The sequence below is a fragment of the Pristiophorus japonicus genome, chromosome 6 (genome assembly GCF_044704955.1).
Source record: "Pristiophorus japonicus isolate sPriJap1 chromosome 6, sPriJap1.hap1, whole genome shotgun sequence".
NCBI classification, from domain to species: Eukaryota; Metazoa; Chordata; class Chondrichthyes; family Pristiophoridae; genus Pristiophorus; species Pristiophorus japonicus.
In genome coordinates this window covers 116,364,736-116,386,355 of record NC_091982.1, presented here as the reverse complement: position 1 = coordinate 116,386,355, position 21,620 = coordinate 116,364,736, and the positions used below count along the sequence as shown (strand labels likewise).

General features: G+C 49.1%; 1 protein-coding gene across 1 annotated transcript in view; it reads right to left on the bottom strand.

The window, feature by feature from the left end:
* Window positions 1-21,620, bottom strand: part of LOC139265222 (sodium- and chloride-dependent neutral and basic amino acid transporter B(0+)-like) — a 186,992-nt gene that overhangs the window by 134,781 nt on the left and 30,591 nt on the right. Inside the window, exon 4 of the mRNA XM_070882148.1 lies at window positions 8,485-8,652. Within this exon, the coding sequence (XP_070738249.1) occupies window positions 8,485-8,652 (168 nt within the window). The remainder of the gene's footprint in view (window positions 1-8,484; window positions 8,653-21,620) is intronic.

Sequence of the window (21,620 nt, the reverse complement as noted above, 5' to 3'; positions counted from 1 at the left end):
GTATAGTGTATTAAGTAAGGTTCTAATGCAGCAGGCTGCCAATGCCATGGGTGCCAGTAGGTTACGAGGACAAGAGCAGGTGCATAGGCATAAGAGGGGAATAATTAGCAACGCTGCTACCGGCTTTAATACCGGGATCTCCATAGTAAACTCACTGGATATACAAGGGCTGAATGAAAAGGTGGAACAACTTAAAAGGTGATGAGGAAACTGTTAGAGCGGGCAGAGCAGAATCAGAAAGACCAAGCCAATTTAGGAAGGGAAGGCACAGAGATACAGATAGATGGAATTTCAATAATCGAGACACATGCCAAAACAATTAATCGTCTAATTGACAGAGAAAAGGAAGATGCCGGAAAGCTCCGATAAGGGCAACTCTGTCATGCTTACGGTTTGTGGATGGTAGGACAGATACAACACAACCTCGATCAGATCCAAAGGGGGGAGGTACCGGACTGGATAGACAGCTCACATCTGGCTCAGCTAGCCAAGCTGAAGGGGACACTGGATAACTGCACTCTGAAGGGACTAACCAGAGTATACCCAGCGATCCCAAACTGCCAAATGGGCACAGCTGCGGGAGTGGGGATTGCCCAGGTGATTCCGATAGTCACACGAGACTCAGGTCCATTTCCCCTTTATCAACTGGAGAATATCGGGGTTGTACGGGACAATGCCTCCCTTAGTTAATACTTAACCGCAGACTCCGCTATCCGTAGAGACAACACACTATACGGCTTCTCCCTGACAGGGTGCAAGCAGAGGGGCGAGATCACGGTGTGCCCCCACCCGGTGGGACAGGGAGAATTAGATGAGTGTGGTTTTAATCGAACCGATGGATGCATTTTGGAAATAGTACCCGCCCCTACACATTTTGCTCGGGCCGGGTACAGAGGAAAAGGGAGATACTGTGTCTCCACCACGGAACACTCATATCAGTATAACGGCTTGCAATGTCAGATCCCGCAACCAAACTTCGGCTTTATACCCGTACGACCTGGTACTATAGGGCAAGCCCGCATTATCCAAGTTAGATGGCGAGGTACCAAAATCATTGACGCTACTGATCAACTACATGATCACCTGCAGGACTATGACGAGCCAGAACAGGCCCCTATTCCCCATTTAGCAGAGGTACTAAGGGAATTAAGACTCAGAGTCGGACAGTCTGTTAAGCTCTACCACCAACTGCGGACAAAGATTGAAATACTGGAAAAAGACACCGACACCGAGCTGCAGGATGAGAGTTGGTGGAGGAGGGTTTGGAACTGAGGGATGAATGTTAACATCCACCCTTGAATTCGAATTATATCACACATACTGGTCGGAATACAGCTAGTCCTAGCGGTAGCATGGGGAATCATGGTTTGCCGGTCTTGCAAATATTATGCACAACAATGGAGGTTTAACACCAAAGCTCAGATAAGCTGAAATCACGTGACTAGCCAGCACGTCAAAGCAGGGAGTACTGGGTGATACAAAACTATAACAGAATATAAATTAGTGTTGGTTTCAGGGGGCTAGGACTAGCCCCTTGACCGAAAAGTGGGATTGTTATAGCGGAAAGATTTTCCCCTAGGGCAACGGCACCTGTAGCATATGGTTAGAACTAAATATGTAACTGTAATATTAAATATGTGTGTAAAATGTATAAAGATGGCTGCCCGTGATTTAGCAAAGCCTCAAGGGGTTTCTGCTAGCTGAAAGAGGCTGCATTCCTGGAAACTGTTGTTTCTCACACACAGGAATAACAAGCATGCTTTGCAGATGTCTCTAATCAGCCAGGCCTCAGACAAGATGTTCTGGTTCATGTTAGGACAATACGACTCTGTAACAGGACTAAGATAAGGAGACTGCCCAAAGACAGCACCCAAGGACAGTAAGATAAGGGGGGGGGGCCCAGACCATGTCACAAGACCATGAATAACCCTTAGCAACACATGTCTAGGCAACACATGAGGCGATCACGCAGCCACCTAACGTTTAGAGACTAACTCTATTGGTCTAATTGAATCTATATGTAATCTATAATCAATATGATTGGATAGTGTCCGGCCGAAATGGGCTGATGTAACTGTGGTAAACTGTTGTAAAACATATAAAAATCCATTAAATCCTTTGTTCGGTGGAGAGGGGTACCTGGACCCACCAGTTGCTTCATCTCCCCGCTGGCGTAATAAACTGTTTTGATGTATGGACCGACCCTGAGTGACGAGTGATTCTTGGAAGGGTACATTTGCGCTAACAATATGAATGCCTCAGCCTGCATACAAAGGTGGGCACTCGCGCTATCAGCGTATAACTATACCATCCGCCACAGGCCAAGCACCGAGAACTGCGCGGAAGCTCTCAGTCGGTTACCATTGCCCACCACGGGGGTGGAAATGATGCAGCCTGCAAACTTGTTGATGGTGGCGCAGCCCGCAGACTTGTTGATGGTCATGGAAGCGTTTGAAAATGATAAATCACCTGTCATGGCCCGCCAGATTAGGACTTGGACCAGCCAAGATCCTCTGCTGTCCCAAGTAAAAAGCTGTGTACTGCATAGGAGCTGGGTCAGCATCTCCGTTGAAATGCAAGGGCGAATCAAGCCGTTCCAGCGGCAAAAAGACGAACTGTCCATTCAGGCGGACTGCCTGTTGTGGGGTAACCGCGTAGTGCTACCCAAAAAGGGCAGGGAGACGTTCATCTTGGATCTCCACAGCACACACCCGGGTATAGTAATGATGAAAGCGATAGCCAGATCCCACGTGTGGTGGCTCGGTATCAACTCTGACTTAGAGCCCTGTGTACGGCAATGCAGCGTGTGTGCTCAGTTGAGTTTGTGGTCCTGGCCCTCCAGACCATGGTCGAGGATCCATGTTGACTATGTGGGCCCGTTTCTCGGTAAAATGTTCCTGGTGGTGGTGGATGCTTTTTCAAAATGGATTGAATGTGAAATAATGTCGGGAAGCACCGCCACCGCCACCATTGAAAGCCTGAGGGCCATGTTTGCCACCCACGGCCTGTCTGACATACTGGTCAGTGACAACGGGCCATGTTTCACCAGTGCCGAATTTAAAGAATTCATGACCCGCAATGGGATCAAACATGTCACCTCGGCCCCGTTTAGAGCAGCCTCTAATGGGCAGACAGAGCGGGCAGTACAAACAATCAAACAGAGCCTTAAACGAGTCACAGAAGGTTCACTCCAAACCCGCCTGTCCTGAGTACTGCTCAGCTACCGCACGAGACCCCACTCGCTCACAGGTTTGCCTCCGGCTGAGCTACTCATGAAAAGGACACTTAAAACCAGACTCTTGCTGGTCCACCCGAACCTGCATGATCAGGTAGAGAGCAGGCGGCAGCAACAAAATGTAAATGATGGTCGCTCCACTGTGTCACGGGAAATTGATTTGAATGACCCTGTGTATGTGCTAAACTATGGACATGGTCCCAAGTGGATCGCGGGCACGGTGATAACTAAAGAAGAGAGTAGGGTGTTTGTAGTCAAACTAGACAATGGACAAATTTGTAGAAAGCACCTGGACCAAACGAGGCTGCGGTTCACAGACTGCCCTGAACAACCCACAGCAGACACCACCTTTTTCGAGCCCACAACACACACCCAAAGGATCAACGACACCACCCTGGACCAGGAAATTGAACCCATCGCGCCCAACAGCCCAGCAAGGCCAGGCTCACCCAGCAGCCCTGCAGGGCCAACAACATGCCAGCGAGGGCACAGCCAACACACCAGAACAGACATTTGTACCGAGGCGGTCCACCAGGGCAAGAAAGGCTCCTGACCGCCTCGCCTTATAAATAGTTTTCATTTTGACTTTGCTGGGGAATGATGTTGTGTATCTGTAAAGCATGCACTCCCATGTTCCGCCACCAGGGAGTGCATCCCCTGAAGTCCCAAGGGATCCCAGCATCCCTTGGAAGCTCTGTATATAAGCCGGCCCCTAAGGCCTGTTCCTCATTCTGGAGTGTCTTAATAAAGACTGAGGTCACTGTTACTTTAACCTCCCTGTGTGCAGTCTCATCTGTGTTAGGAACACAATACCAGCCATGTCTGGTGTTGAATGGCTAAACCAGTTGCCCACCATATCTGTTCAAGTCTGCATCTCTTGGACTTAAGGGAGCGAAGATCAGGGCTGTACCAGGGGGAATGGGCAGAGTGAGAGAGAGTAATTGTTTTAACAGGGACTAGGGCATCAAAGGTGGTGATGAGGGTGTGATTGAGCAGATCGGTAGCTGCAGAAATGTCATGGTGAATGGAGGGCCAAAGTCTTGACATTTGGGAACTTATAAGTGCAGTTGTAAGAGAGTCCGGAGAGAGTTTTTTTCCAGCGGCGGACACGGAAGGAAGTAGGGTTGGGGGGGGGGGGCGATGGAAGGGGATGTAGATGGAGAGTGATACGAGGAAGTGATTAGAGACGGCCTTACCTGCGATTGACACAATGGGAGTAGCAAGGCCATGAAAGATGGCAAGATCGAGGGGCTGGCCATCAATATGGATTGGGGAGTTTACATGGAAGGCGAGATTAAGGGAGGACAGGAAGCTAGTGAACTCAGAGAAGAGAGAGCATGATGAATTGAGACAGAGGTTGAAATCAACGAGGATGAGATGTCAAAGAGTAAAGAAGGATTGCGGTAGGGATTTGGGAGGGCAGAGTATCAGCGAGAGGAGAGATGAAAGGAGGCATGATGACAGGATAAAATGGTCAGCGAGGGATAAAGAGAAAAGGAAAGAGGGGGAAACGTATTGAGTGTCTCGGGTCCGGAGCGGCAGCCAAAGTGCGTACGTGAATGGACAGGAGAAAAGCTCAGGTTACATTGGCCTGTTTAAATGTAATAGTTAATGGGATACAATAGTCGGGAGACCAGGGTCAACGTCAGAGGTCACATGGAAGGACTTTGACATGAACAGGATGTGCCCGGCACGGAGCATCGATAAACCGCTGTTCAAAGCAGGCGAGTGAAGTCCAGAAGCTATTTGAAGCGTAGAGAGTTCGAGGATGAGGAGGGAGACTTGGTAGCGGTGCAGAAAGCTGATGGTGAAATTGACACAAGTTTGTGGATTGTGGTAGAGCGCCATAAAAACTGCAGCCAGTGACCAGCAAAGTTGAAAACCGGTAGAATGAGTAAACCAGCAGCCGTTGGTGAGAGGCCACCAGAGCTGAAAAAACAGCAGAACCAGTTCAGCAGAGACTCAGCCGCAGTTAAAGGAAAAATAAACTTTAGCAGCAGAGATGGAGAAGCAGCAGGTAGTCTTACGGTATAATCCAGTGTAGTCCAGTGCAGAAGCGTAGAGTGAAACCCAGTATAGTTCAAAGCAGAAAAGCAAGCAGTCTAGCGATGTCCACTGAAGTCCAGGAGATCGGATGCCAATTTAACAGAAGATTTCAGAGCAAAGACTTGAAGCGACTGGAAGCAGAGCAAAGCCACCGCCGATGAGTCAAACAGTGTAGTCGGCAGAGCAACGAAGTCCTGTTGGCAAGTGAAGGAAATCAAGTTTCTTCAGAGCTCCAGCCGACGCAAGCTCAGATGCAAAGAACAAAGACATGCCAGGGTATGGACAGTGGGCCCTGCAGGCATTGAACTTGGAGCGTGTAGCTTTAAACTTGCAGGACAAAGGACTGGAGGTTTGCAAATATTACACCTTTGTTCAAAAAAGAGGAGCAGGATAAAGCTGACAATTACAGGCCAGTCAGTTTAACATCGTTGGTTAGGAAGCTTTTAGAAACAATAATCCGAGAAAAAATTAACCACCACTTGGACAAGCATGGACTAATAAAGGAGACCCCAGCACAGATTTGTTAAGGTCAAATCGTGTTTGAACAAACTGATTGAATGTTTTGATGAGGCAATAGTGAAGGTGGATGAGGGCAGTGCAGTTGATGTTGGTGTACATGGACTTTCAAAAGGCATTTGATAAAGTACCACAGATTAGGCTTTTTAGCAGAATTGAAGCCCATGGGATAAAGGAACAGTAGCATCATGGAAAATTGGCTCAGGGATAGAAAACAGATTGGCTGTTTTTGTTGCACTGAAGGGAGGTATACAGTGGTGTCCCCCAAGCTTCAGTACTAGGAACACTGCTGTTTTTGTTGCACTGGAGGGAGGTATACAGTGGTGTCCCCCAAGCTTCAGTACTAGGAACACTGCTGTTTTTGTTGCACTGGAGGGAGGTATACAGTGGTGTCCCCCAAGCTTCAGTACTAGGAACACTGCTGTTTTTGTTGCACTGGAGGGAGGTATACAGTGGTGTCCCCCAAGCTTCAGTACTAGGAACACTGCTGTTTTTGTTGCACTGGAGGGAGGTATACAGTGGTGTCCCGCAAGCTTCAGTACTAGGAACACTGCTGTTTTTGTTGCACTGGAGGGAGGTATACAGTGGTGTTCCCCAAGCTTCAGTACTAGGAACACTGCTGTTTTTGTTGCACTGGAGGGAGGTATACAGTGGTGTTCCCCAAGCTTCAGTACTAGGAACACTGCTGTTTTTGTTGCACTGGAGGGAGGTATACAGTGGTGTCCCGCAAGCTTCAGTACTAGGAACACTGCTGTTTTTGTTGCACTGGAGGGAGGTATACAGTGGTGTCCCGCAAGCTTCAGTACTAGGAACACTGCTGTTTTTGTTGCACTGGAGGGAGGTATACAGTGGTGTTCCCCAAGCTTCAGTACTAGGAACACTGCTGTTTTTGATATACATTAATGACTGGGACTTGTGGGTACAGGGCACAATGTCAAAATTTACACATGACACAAATCTTGGTTGTAAACAGTGAGGAAGATGGATTTAGATTCCAAGAGGACATAGAGAGTTTGGTGGAAAGGGCAGAAACATGGCAGATGAAATTCAAAGCTGAAAACTGTGAGGTGATATATTTTGGCATGAAGAATGAGGAGACCATGCACATTAATCATACAATTTTAAATGGGGTGCAAGAATAGAGAGACCTGGGGGTATTTGTGCACAAATCTTTGAAGGTGGCAGGGAAGGTAAACAAAGTGGTTAATAAAGCACATGGGATCCTGGCCTTTATAAGTAGAGCCACAGAGTATAAATTCTAGGACGTTATGCAAAACATACATAAAACACTCGTTCTACCCCAGCTGGGCACGATACTTTAGGAAGGATGTGAAGGCTGTGGAGAGGGTACAGAAGAGATTTACTACAATGGTTCCACTATAATGGTTCCAATATGATCAAATCACGTAATTACTCACCCAGCAGGATCCACTCACCCAACAGAATCCACTCACCCAACAGAATCCACTCACCGAGCCAGGCACTGAGCCACTCAGCAAACAGTATGCACTCATCGAGTACCTCATTGAGCAATATATTCTCATCGAGCCATTGAACAAGCAGGAATTCCCTAACCAATCTACTCACCATGCAGGATCCACTAACTGAGTCACTAACTGTATCTATTCTCCAAGCAGAATTCACCCACCAAACAACGAGCAGGATCTACACACCGAGCCATTCACAGAGAAGGATCCATTCTCTGAGCAGGATCACCAGACCAGATCCACTCAACATGCTACTCATTGATCAGGAGCCACTCAGTGAACAGGATCCATTAGGTGAGCCACTCAGTGAGCAGGATCCATTAGGTGAGCCAGTGAGCAGGATCCATTCAGTGAGCCAGTGAGCAGGATCCATTCAGTGAGCAGGATATATTCAGTGAGCAGGATATATTCAGTGAGCCACTCAGTGAGCAGGATCCATTCATACAGAATCAGACTTTGATATCCCAGAACAAACATCAGGGTTTTGAGTCCTGAGTTGAACAGCAGGACCCCATGGGAGGCGAGAAGAAAAGGAAAGAGAAAAGACATTGAAATAAAAAAGACGAACATGCTCTCACGCAGTTTGAGAGGCAGACAGAGTAAGAACTATGTAGAAGTTGGGAGACACATTGGGAAAAACTCGCATGAAGGGAAAAAGTGAGCAAAATATCCCTGCACAAACACAGAAACTGAGACACAAACACAGAGAGAAAAATGGAGACACAAACAGTGAAAAAAAATGAAGAGATTGAAAAAACAAGAGAGAAAGAATTAGATAATATGTGGCAAGCAGAGGCAGTTAGAGGAAGAGATAGCCAGTGTTTTTTCCCATTGAAGTTCATGGAAAAGAAAGTGAGGCGGGTTGTAACCGGGATGCCAATTCACCATCACCCGTTTGCACCACCACCCAGTGTGAATTTAACCCAACAGGGTTTTTAAATTTTTCTCATGAGCAACACCATAGATCAACTATTTTCTTGAGAACTTTTCTCATATTCAAAATAACATTTATTCCTGACTATCCTGAAAGCTCAGTAACGTGATCCCTGCTGCTGATTTCTATCCAAGCATTTCTGCTGTACGATCAAAATGAAGATGGTCACTGAAACTATTGTTAACTTTTCTCACTCAGTCAGACCGACAGAATGAAAGATGAATAGTCGGCATCTATACTTTACCAAATTGAAGTTGACACAGTACCTCTGGGAGTCCTGCTGCATGTTTCATCTGCACCCCACCAACTGAAGCAGTCTGCCCACGGCAGGGGGGATTGGAAGGAAGCAAATAAGTAGAACAGGCTGTAGCCGATGAGGCAGGAGTAGGAAATGTCGGCAATTGCACTTAATAGGACCACAGTGATCCCCACACCTTAAAATGGAACAAGAAACAGCATAGATTAGAAACTATTTATTTGAACTAAATTCTTTCACATGGATTCAGCTGGTCTGATAAACCAGTTGTGTTTAGTTGCCATTGGTCAGCATTATAAATTTTGCTGTTTTTTGTGTGCCCATAATTCTCTAGAATTATTTCACAGATGAGGACACGCTCTATTTTAGTGCAAATAGTTATGTTTCTAATTATATAAATGTAAAAGTCTTGAGTCCATCCTACTTCAGCTGTCATACTTTTGTTACATATCCAAACAAATCTTGTTAAATATAAGCATAAAAATAAGAGCAAGAGAGCCAGTCATTTCCCGCTGCCTTTTCTGACCAGGCAATTACAACTAGTTGTAAATTCACACGGAAACAATTAACCTCTAAGTGACCTCAGGATGCGCTATGTGCAGTATTTAGACATTGTAGCCTAAAGGTCAAGTTAAACACACTGCGACCTTAGCAGCAGAATAACACATCATGTGTGGCATGGTGTAAAGTATGTCCTTATAAACAGCTGATCATCTGACTCAATGAGCAATGCCACGGGAGACATGGAAATGAAATAATTAAATATTTAAAGCATAAAACTAATGTTATCATTTTGAATTCTGGGATAAATGAAACTAAATTGAGTTAAATAATTTAGACAAGTTGGGTGTTAACTCCTCCAACATTTTCCTGAAGGTCGAACTCATTCTGAGGTTTTGTCCCAAAGGTGCTGCTCTCCCTCTGGTCTCCTGTCCAAGTGAATATCCATCACCTGTTACAGGGCCCTTCCAATTCAGAGCCTGTTTTTCCATCTATACTGTAGTTCTTTACCAATCTAAATTCCAAACACCTTTTAATGCACATGATACAAAGCAAGACTACACAGTGGGTAAAGAATTCGGCTCCATAGCACCCAATTTTTCAGTGTATGGGTGCCGTTGTGTGCCAAAAATGGTATCCGCGCCATGCACTTTCTAGTGCGTGCCACATTGGATGCCATCTTGGTGAGGGCAGCAGGATGGGCAGTAAGAGCATGTGCCAGAAGTATGCCAAGAGCACAGATTGTGACGTCAATCAGCAGGCAATGCTGATTTGACACCAGCACTGCCATTTCGGTCATCAATGCTCAGACAGCGAAACATATGTTCAGCATCAGCAAGGACCCCTTACCAGTGATATTTAAAGGGTTCATCAACTGCTCCCAGGTCAGTCGCTGATTAATTTCAACTGGCTCAATGTAGGTTTCAGAAACTGTTTGGAACTTCTGAGAGTTGTTTGAAGTTGGTGACGTGGCAGGAGTGGTGCTGCAAGTGGAGAAGGCCTTGCTTCTGACTTCAAGGGTTCTGGTCGAACCACTTGCTCCCAGTCATGAGTGCTCTAGTTGTCATCCCCCTTAGCCTGCAGCATGACAGTGACATGGAGCAGAGGTAGCAAAGAGAATAAGCTGCTGGCAGAGGGAGGAGGAGGAGGTGTAGAAGGGCTCTGAGCAGGAGCACCATCTAGGGTCTTCCGAGAACAATTTTCTTACCTCAGCCTGTATCAGGAGCAGTGTGTGAGCAGTATGGGTTTCATGAAGGAGGTGCTCTCAGAACTCTGCCACCTGTTGCAACCAGACCTGCAACCTCACTCCAGGGCAAGGACAGCTCTGTCAATGGCTGTCAAGGTGATCGTGACCCTGAATTTCTTTGCATCGTGATCCTTCCAGGTGGGAGCAGGCGAAACCTGTAATATCTCACAGTTCGCCTTCCACTGCTGCATAACTGAGGTGACAGATTGTCTTTATTCCAGGAGAAAGACTTTATTGTCTTCTCTCTGAACAGAGAGAAGCAGGTGGAGCATGCACGTGGCTTTGTCAGGATAGCAAGTTTCCCCATGGTGCAGACGCCAATGTCTGCACGCATACAGCTTTGCGGGCACTGCATCTAAATGCGGAGATGCACTGCAACCGTAAATGTTTCCATTCGCTGAATGTGCTCTTGGCGTGCATCCATGCTCAGCACACCACGATGGTGAATGCCCGGTATACTGACAGCTGTCATGATGCTTTTATTCTGAGCCAGTCCGCTGTTGTCAGTTTGAGACACCGTGTCAACCCAGAGGCTGGCTGCTGGGTGACAAGTGCTATCCCCTGACTGTGCTCCGTAAACCAACCACACGTGGCCAGCATGGGTACAGTGAGAGCCACGAGCCACGTTGCCACATGAAACCTCATAGAGCCGACCACTGGGTTTCTGTTGCCTGGACCGCTCTGGAGGAGCCCGACAGTACTCATTGGAGCACGTCTCAAGATTAGTTGTGGCCTGCTGCGTGCTCCACAACCTCGCCATCATGAGGGCACTACCCTTGCTATCAGTGACCAGTTGAGGAGGAGGAAGAGCAAGCAGAGGCAACCCAGACAGTGTCCTTGATCAACTCATCCCACTGCAGTTCCAGTGAACACAACCCCAACTCCACATTCACCAATAGTTCCACACCTCAGCATCCCTCTGATCACAGCATCTTCTTGGCCACAATGCTGAAATGAAAGCCACCACATATCAAAAATATTCCAAATTAACTGCATGCTTCAATCCATCAAAGATTACATAAAAAGGTCAACTAACCACTCTTGTGCATTTCCTTAAAGCCTGTCTTGCGTATCCCTTTGCCGGATCAAGTGTTCCTATGAAGGCATCATAGGCAGTCCCTCGGAATCGAGGAAGACTTGCTTCCACTCTTAACAAGAGTTCTTAGGTGGCTGTACAGTCCAATACGAGAACCACAGTCTCTGTCACAGGAGGGACAGATAGTCGTTGAGGGTGGGTGGGACTGGTTTGCCGCACGCTCTTTCCGTAGCCTGCGCTTGATTTCTGCATGCTCTAAGCGACGAGACACGATGTGCACAGAGCCCTCCCGGATGCACTTCCTCCACTTAGGGCGGTCTTTGGCCAGGGACTCCCAGAAGTCAGTGGGGATGTTGCACTTTATCAGGGAAACTTTGAGGGTGTCCTTGTAACGTTTCCGTTGCCCACCTTTGGCTCATTTGCCATGAAGGAGCTCCGAGTAGAGCGCTTGCTTTGGGAGTCCCGTGTCCTGGCATGTGAACAATGTGGCCTGCCCAGCGGAGCTGATCAAGTGTGGTCACTGCTTCTATGAAGTGCCACCCAAATGACTGCACAATGGCTGGTGGAAGGCTGCTGACTTTTAGTCGGGGAGACTGCAGATGGCCCTGCAGGATGACCTCGAGCAGCTCTGGGCTTAGAAGGCTCAGCTGTAGAGTGCACCATCTCGGCATGAGCGGCAGCAGTCTGGGCTGGCTGGTTGATAGGCAATAGCAAGGGCACTGGTGAAGTGGCAGTGGCGGTAGCACAAAAGCTGTCATTCTGAGAGAGGACAGCAGGTTCATGCTCCATGGAGCCACTGCCACTTCCCCACGGTGGGGCCTCAGCAATCCTGCTAATTTGTTGGAGGACAGATTGCTGGAACACACTGCAAGCAGCTTTCCACACAGCCATGATGGCAGCAGTCTGAACTTGCGTAGCAGTGAGCTGAGCCTGCATGACAGCAGTCTGAGCTTGCATAACAGATGTCTGAGTTTCCACTGCAATACTCAGACTTTTGGTCGCTTCTGCCTGTGCTGCAATGGAAGCTGAGACATCGGCCATCAGACCTTGCATCATGGTTGAGTCCAGAAGTGCGCCAAGTGCTGGAAATCATGGGCTCCAAGCTGTGCGCAAAGCCCTGTGCAAGGTTGGTGCTGGACTCCTCAGTGCTCCTTGACATTGCACTCAGGCTTTCTGGCAGGCCTCCCAATGCAACAAGCATTTCATTGTGCATAAACATCAGCCTTCTTCTCTAGGCCATCCCATCAAAAGTCTTCATTTGAGTCCTCTGCAGCAGAACTAATGTGCAACCTCACTCACGGGACAGCAGGCACTTACGCTACCCTTTCCTCCTGTCCAGTCTGCAGGCTACTCATGCCTGGTGTCTCATCACATGCAGGCCCAGTGTCTGATCTATCATCTAAAGTACACAGAGTGTCAGTATCTAAGCTGCTGGCTGGGAATATGAAATCAAGTGACACTGTGTCTTCATGATCACTTTCTTCTTGCTCCTTCACCAGTGCCTGGACAGGTGGCAGTTAAGATAAGAACATAATAAATAGGAGCAGGAGTAGGCCATATGATGCTTTGCGCCTGCTCCGCCATTTAATAAGATCATGACTGATCATCGACCTCAACTCCACTTTCCCGCCCAATCTCCATATCCCTTGATTCCCCCGAGACTCCAAAAATCTATCTATCTCAGCCTTGGATATATTCAGCATTCACAGTCCTATGAGGCAGAACATTCCAAAGATTCACAACCCTCTGAGTGAAGAAATTGCTCCTCATCTGTCTTAAATGGCTTCCGCTTATCCTGAGACTGTGCCCCCTAGTTCTAGACACTCCTGCCAGGGGAATTAACCTCTCAGCATCTACCCTGTCAATCCCCTTCACAATCGTGTATGTTTCAATGAGAACAACTCTCATTCTTCTAAACTCCAGAGAGTATAGGCCCATTCTACACAATCTCTTATCATAAGATAGTCCTCTCATCCCAGGAATCAATCTAGTGAACCTCCGTTGTACTGCCTCCAAGGCAAGTATATCCTTCCTTAGAAAAGGAGACCAAAATTCTGCACAGTACTGGAGGTGTGGTCTCACCGAGGCCCAGTACAATTGTAGCAAGACTACCTTACTCTTATACTCCAACCTCATTACAATAAAGGACAACATGCAATTTGCCTTCCTAATTTCTTGCTGTACCTGCATGCTAACTTTTTGTGTTTCACGTACGAGAACCCCCAGATCCCTCTGTACTACAGCATTTTGTAATCTCTCCCAATTTAAATAGTAATTTGCTTTTTTATTTTTCCTACCAAAGTGGATAGCCTCACATTTTCCCACATTATACTCCATCTGCCAAATTGTTGCCCACCTATATCCCTTTGTAGATTCTTTACAGCCTCCTCACAACTTGCTTTCTCAACTATCTTTGTATCATCAGCAAATTTGGCTATGTTACACTCGGTCCCTTCATCCGAGTCATTAATATAAATTATAGTTGAAAGCCCCAGCACTGATCCCTGTGGCACCCCACTAAGCATTTGCCATGCTGAAAATGATCCATTTATCCAACTATTTTCTGTTAGTTAGCCAATCCTCTATCCATGCTAATATATGGGCGCATTTATTTGTATTGCCACAATGGCCGCCATGCTCCACCCATTGTTTCTGATTGGTCCCCTTGGAGAATAAGCCACAACCTGAAGTTTTGCAGGAATGTGTCACTGGAACCACCCATCCCAAGGTCTCACTGACTTTCCAAATTGTAACTCGATTCACTTTGACTTCCTGAAGCGACAGAGGACAGAGCACTCCAGAAGACAGCAAGGGTCAGCCAAAGTGCCTTACCCCAGTCCAAGTACATCCCTCCCCCAGCAAAGTGCCTTAACCCAGTCCAAGTGTATGCCATCCCCAGCTGAAGGAACTTACCCCAGTCCAAGTGAATCCCTCCTCCAGCCAAAGTGACTTACCCAGCACAAGAGCATCCTCCCCTCCCTGCTCCTCCCACCATAGATGGAGCATTGTGTACAGATTGTTAACAGGTTTATTGAGTATGAAGTGAATAGTGACAGTGCCGTGACTTCTGGATATCATCCACTCCAAAGATGTCCCTTGTAGGGAGTTGGAAGAACGTGATCGGTTTTCACTGAGTTCTCACTCTCCCTTCCGACCACTCCCCCCCCCCCCCCCATCCGTGTCTCTCTCTCTCTCTCCCACCGCCCCCAGTCTCTCCCGTTCCCCCCCCACAGCCTCTCTCTCTCCCCCCAGCCTCTCACTCTCTTCTCACCCCCCTCCCAGTCTCTCTCTATCTCTCCCCTCCCAGCCTCTCTCTCCCTCCCCCCAGCTTCTGTCTCTCCCCCCCCCCCCCCAAGCTTCTCTCTCTCTCTCCCCACCCTCCAGCCTCTCTCTTCCCCCCCCCCCAGCCTCTCTCTGCCGCCCCTCAGCCTATCTCTCTCTCCCCCAGCCTCTCTCTCTCCACGCCCCCCCCCCAGCCTCTCTCTCTCTCCCCCTCCCAGCCTCTTTCTCTCTCCCTCCCCCCACCAGTCTCTCTCTCTCTGCCCCCCCCAGCCTCTCTCTCTCTCTCCCCCATCCTCTCTCTCTCCCCCCCCCACCCATCTCTCTCTCTCCTCCAGCCTTTCTCTCTCTACCACTCTCTCCCCCAGCCTCTCTCTCTCTCTTCCCCACCCCTCCCCAGCCACTCTCTCTCTCTTCCCCAGCCTCTCTCTCTCTCTCCCCCAGCCTCTCTCTCTCTCCCTCTCTCTCTCTCTCTCTCTTCGCCCCCCTCCCCCACCCCCCACCACTCCACCAGCCTCTCTCTCTCCCCCAGCCTTCGGGCCCAGGCCCGCCACCATCTGCCCACGCCGGCAGGGGTGGGGGGGAAAGAGAGTCGGAGCTTCAGGTCCTGCTGCTCAGCACCACGCACATGGAATTATTTGGCCAGGAGGAGGGCGGAGCTTGACGGGTCGGCGCTTGTCGCCTGACGGTCAAAAAAGTGCAGTACGGGCAGTGGGGCGCGGGGCTTGATGGACAGCTGCCTGTCAAAAAAAAGTGCAGTACAAATAGTTAGTACCCTAATATATTACCAACCTCATGAGCTCTTAGCTTGTGCAGTAACCTTTTTTGTGGCACCTTATCGAATGCTTTCTGAAAATCCAAAAACACGACATCGACTGGTTCCCCTTTATCCACCCTTCTCGTTACATCCTCAAAGAACTCCAGCAAATTTGTCAAACATGATTTCCCCTTCATAAAACTATGCTGATCCATGGCCCCAGATCACCGGGACCTCAGGTAAACAGCTCCCCTCCACAGGCATCTTAAAGGCAGCGGTGGCGAGATACTCCAGGGAGCAGAGCGAGCAGGTTGGTGGCTGCGGCGAAGTGGAACTGAGCGATTACATTAGACGTCACAGGAAAGCAGGAAGTGATTGGTTGGTGAATTTGCTCGTTTTTCTTGCTTAATTAATTAATCAACTGTTTGCGAAATAGCAGTAGTGTGTGTATTACTAAGGGTTAGAATTCCGAGGCATTGGGGGACTAAAAATAAAACTTAATTAATTAATTAAATACATTAAGATGGCAGGACGGGTGATGTGTCAGTACTGCAACATGCTGGTGAACCCCACTGAGGTCCACGGTGGCCACTTCTGCGGTAAGTATCTGCAGTTCGAGGAACTTCGGCTCCGCATTGATGAGTTGGAGTCCGAGCTGCAGACACTGCGACACATCAGGGAGGGGGAGAGTTACCTGGACACTGTGTTCCAGGAGGTAGTCACACCCCTTAGGTTAACTAACTCAGATTTGGCTAACGGTCAAGGACAGGAGGGTGTGACTACAAGTGAGGTAAGGGGATCCAGGATGTAGTGATGGAGGAGCCTCGGCCCTTGCTATTATCCAACAGGTTCGAGGTTCTTACTCCTTGCGTGGACGAGGGCAGGGACTGCAGGGAGGATGAACAAATTGACCACAGCGCCGTGGTATAGGAGGCCATTCAAGCGGGGGGGATAAACTTTGTGATAGTAGGGGACAGTATCATTTGGGGGATAGATACAGTTCTCTGCAGCTGTGAGCATGAGTCCCAAAGGCTGTGTTGCCTGCCCAGTGCCAGGGATAAGGACATCTCCTCAGGGCCGGAGAGGAAGTTGGGGCTAGATTTTCCACTTTTTTTGCATGCATAACGCCCACTTAACATCCATTTTACTGCTGAAATTACGTATAATGCCCAGATATCGCCCATTTAGCCACAAAATGGAAACTGACGGGCATTTTTCGGACACTTATTGGCGAGCGTTACTTTCCCCATGTGCGTAATGCCGGGAAAAGATAATACTGCCTGCTCACTTTTTTTGGGCAGAATCATCAGAATAGGCAGAAACAATGCCCATAATATTGCCCAACGTTACTTTCCGCACAGAATTAATACCGAGATTCAATAATACCGCCCGCCCATTTTTTTTTGTCGTAAAGATCACATTTGCCAAAACTAACGCCCAGGATATTGCCCAGCGTCACTTTCACCACCTCGCACACATATCGCCCACAGTATCGCTCGCCCAAAACACCGCTCAGAAACAGTGGAACTGTTCTGAACCAATCACAGCGGTGTGGGCGCCATTTTTTAAATCACAGGTCGCTTCATTCAAAAGGCTGTTTTAACTTCGAGGGAATTTGGATTGACTCTGGAGTTCTTCTCAGGTGAAGTGACTATCTCAACAGACATATTTTCAGACTCTGGACTATTGGGGGGTTACTGTAGGTGTATTTTAGTGAGGAAATTATTGCTTCTGATCAATCGCTATTATACTTTTTCTCAGCCTACATCGATTAATACACAGATGCTGCAGCGTGCAGATGGCTCAATGTGTGATGCACATCAGTATGTGCCCAATTTAACACATGCAAGAATGAGGAGGAGGTCCAGACCATGCACACCCCGCACTCACAGGGAATAAGGTCTTACCTCGCCATGTCCGAGCGAACCTACCTTCGGAGACTGCACTTCCACAAAGTGGTGATCAATGAAATATGTGAGCTCATCAGGCCACATATGCAGCCTGCCATCAAGACATCAGTGTTGGTTGAGGTCAAGGTCACCGCAGCACTGTCTTTCTATGCGTCCAGTTCCTTTCGGGCTTCCGCGGTCAAGATTTCTCCTCTGTCTCACTATGCCACCCATCGCTGTGTTAGATAGGTCAAAGAGGCCCTGTACGCACAAAGGATGGACTTTATCAGCTTCCCCATGCCACGGAGGCTCAGACTGACAGGGCTGGAGCATTCTACCGCATTGCTAAGTTCCCCAGGGTGCAAAGAGCAATACAGTATACTCACATCGCCATCCGGGCACCTTCTCAGGACCCAGAGCTTTTTCGTAACAGAAAAGGATTTCACTCCCTGAAGGTCCAACTAGTTGTCGACCACAACCAGATCATAATGACAATGAATGCCAAATGTCTGGGGAGCTTCGATGAGGCCCACATCCTGCGTGAGAGCGCTGCCTCTGACATGTTTTAAGAGTCAGCCACAAGGACAATGCTGGATGCTTGGTGATAACCGATATGGCCTAGCCACCTGGCTGATGACCCCCCTGCGTGACACCCACACCCGGGGCCGAGAAGCGATACAACCAGAGCTGTCATGTATGTAACCATCATGCAATGGTAATCTTCATGCAACTCCTGTACACTGTACTTATACCCTAGAAATGCACACCCTGACCACAGGGGGTGAACTTGCGGGAGACACTCCTCACAGGTATAAAAGGGGAGGTCCCACCCAGGGTCAGCACTCTTTGGTCCTGGGAATAAAGGTGAAGGTCACAGAGTGACCATGTCTGCTATACATGCCTCATGTGAGTTTATAGTAAGGTGCAGGGACATCACATTTGGCAACAAGAAACGGGAATCACCGAACCACGAGGATGGCCACCGGTAGCACAGAGGAACGTAACTGTGTGGGTGAGGACTGGGATGACTTCGTGGAAAAACTCCAGCAGAGCTTTGTCACGAAGGACTGGCTGGGAGCGACAGCGGCTGACAAGCGGAGGGCGCATCTACTGACCAGCTGCCGACCATAGACGTATGCGCTGATGAAAGACCTGCTCGCACCCCAAAAGCCAGCGGACAAGTTCTTTGAAGAGTTCAGCCAGCTGATCAGTGAGCATCTCAAGCCGGTGAGTAGCGTGCACATGGCCCGGCACCGGTTCTACACACACTGGCGTCGGGAGGGACAAAACATCTCTGACTTCAATGCGGACCTGCGGCGCTTGGCCAGTCTCTGTAAGTTCACAGATGCCTGCAGGGGGGAGATATTAAGGGATTTTTTCATTGAGGGCATTAATCATGCCGGGATTTTCAGGAAGCTCACAAAGACCAAGGACTTGACTTTAGAAGGGACGGTGTTGATAGCTCAGACCTTCATGGCAGGGGACGAGGAGACCAAGCTAATTTACGCGCGCAGCCCTGGTCCCAATGTGGCGATGGACCAGGGAGTAAACATGGTGAACACGGCTTGGGACCCCGGAGGCAAGCAAGGGCATTTCGAAACCGCCCAGGCAGCAACAGGCTCTAGGGTGGGCCCGCAACAGGGACAATGGAAAGGGGATCGGCAATTCATGCCATCACTAGGATCAATGCGTCCCGCGATGGGACCATTAACACCCATCTCAGAGTGCTTAGAAACAGCCAAATGGGCAATCAGAGAGGAATGCCTGGTAATAGCCCCTTTGTTAACAACAATCTCAGCTCATGCTGGAGGTGCAGGGGTAGACACACTGCGAAAAGCTGCAGGTTCCAGCAATATACCTATAGGGTTTGTAACGTCAGTGGATACTTGGCCAGGATGTGCAAAAAGGCTGTAGCGAGTCTAATTTGTGAGACAGAGGAACCAGACAAGGGGTCTGCAATGCAGGATGAGGCCTGGGGAAAATCCATGGATGCTGAAGTTCAGCAGGTTCATGTGGCTGACGTCCACAGCTCATACACTAAAATGCCACCCATGATGATGAAAGTCTTATTGAATGGCATCCCGGTGCACATGGAGCTGGATACAGGAGCTAGCCAGTCACTTATGAGCTCCCAACAATTTGAGAGACTATGGCCACACAGAGCTAACAGGCCCAAACTAGAATGCATTGAGATGCAGCTACAGACGTAGACCAAAGAGATCATCCCAGTGCTGGGCAGTGCAAACTTGGTGGTAACACATAATGGATCACAGAACCGACTGCCACTCTGGATTGTCCCGGGAAATGGCCCCACGCTCTTGGGGAGGAGTTGGCTAGCTGAGATGAATTGGAAATGGGGGGGGGGGGGATGTGCATGCCATTTCATCTGTGGAGCGAAGTTCATGCTCACAAGTCCTACAAAAATTCGTGTCACTGTTTCAACCCGGTGTCGGAACATTCAAGGACACGAAAGGATACGCATCACTCCGGACGCCAGACCAGTGCACCACAAAGCCTGAGCAGTGCCGTATGTGATGCGTGAAAAAATTGAAAGTGAATTGGACAGGCTACTCAGAGAGGGCATAATTTCGGCCGTCCTATCGTTCCTGTCCTTAAAGCAGATGGCTCGGTCAGGATTTGTGGCGACTACAAAGCCACCATCAACCGAGTGTCGCTGCAAGACCAATACCTGCTCCCGAGAGCAGAGGACCTTTTTGCCACGTGGGCAGGTGAAGCTGTTCACGAAGCTGGACCTCACTTTGGCCTACATGACTCAGGAACTGGCTGAAGAATCCAAGCTTCTGACCACCATCACGACACACAAGGGATTATTTATCTGCAACAGGTGTCCGTTTGGCATTCGTTCGACGGCAGCTATCTTTCAGAGAAACATGGAAAGCTTGCTCAAATCCATTCCTGGAACAATTGTATTCCAAGACGACATTCTTATAACGGGTTGAGACACCGAGGAGCACCTCCACAACCTGGAGGAGGTACTACACCGACTGGACTGGGTAGGCTTGCGGCTGAAAAAGGCCAAGTGTGTGTTTTTGGCCCCAGAGGTAGAGATTTTGGGCAGGAGGGTTGCCGCAGACGGGATCCGGCCCACTGAATCAAAAAGGGAGGTGATCCGCCGGGCGCCCAGGCCCAGCAACGCGATCATTCCTGGGACTTTTGAACTATTTCGGGAACTTTCTGCCGAACTTAAGCACATTGTTGGAGCCGTTACACATGCTCCTGCGTAAAGGTTGTGAATGGCTTTGGGGGGGACTGTCAAGAACGGGCTTTCAATAAGACAAGGAACCTGCTGTGTTCTAACAAACTGTTGACTTTGTATGACCCTTGTAAAAGACTGGTTTTAGCATGCGATGCATCATCCTACGGGATTGGGTGTGTGTTGCAGTAGGGTAATGATGACTCCCACCGCTGGCTTATGCCTCCAAGTTACTCTCCCAGGCAGAGCGTGGATACGGCATGGTCGAAAAGGAAGCACTCGCTTGTGTTTACGGTGTGAAAAAGATGCACCAGTACCTTTTCGGTAGACAGTTCGAGCTAGAGACGGAACACAAGCCATTAACATCCTTGTTGTCCGACAGCAAGCCTGTCAATGCCAATGTGTCAGCTCGCATACAGTGATGGACCCTCATGCTGGCCGCGTATGTCTACACCATACAGCATCGGCCAGGCACCGAAAACTGCGCTGACGCGCTCAGCAGGCTCCCACTGACCACCGAGGGGTCGTCGGAGCAGAGCGCTGAGATGGTCATGGCCGTTGAGGCTTTTGACACCGCAGGCTCCCCCATCACAGCCCGCCAGATCAAACTCTGGACCAACAGAGACCCCCTCCTATCCATGATAAAGAAATGTGTCCTGACTGGGGATTGGGCGCCCACACATAGGGCATGCCCCGAGGAGGTCAGACCGTTTCAGAGACGGATGGATGAGCTCTCCATCCAAGCCGACTGCCTGCTATGGGGCAGCCGGGAAGTCATGGCCCTGAAAGGAAGGGAAGCGTTCATCAGGGAATTCCACAGCGGGCACCCTGGCATTGTGTTAATGAAGGCCATTGCCCAGTCACATGTACGGTGGCCGGGAATTGACTCAGACCTGGAACACTGGGTTCGTGGGTGCACGACGTGTGCCCAGCTGGGCAATGCTCCCAGGGAGGCCCCACTCAGCCCGTGGCCCTGGTCCACCAGGCCATGGTCACGTATTCACGTAGACTATGCGAGCCCGTTCATGGGAAAAATGTTTCTGATCGTTGTCGACGCATACTCGAAAAGGATCGAGTGCATCATATTAAACTCGTGCACGACATCCATCACCGTGGAAAGTCTGCGTGCGGTTTTCGTGACCCACGGTTTGCCGGACATCCTGGTCAGCGGCAATGGCCCATGTTTCACCAGCCATGAATTCCAGGAGTTTATGTCGGGTAATG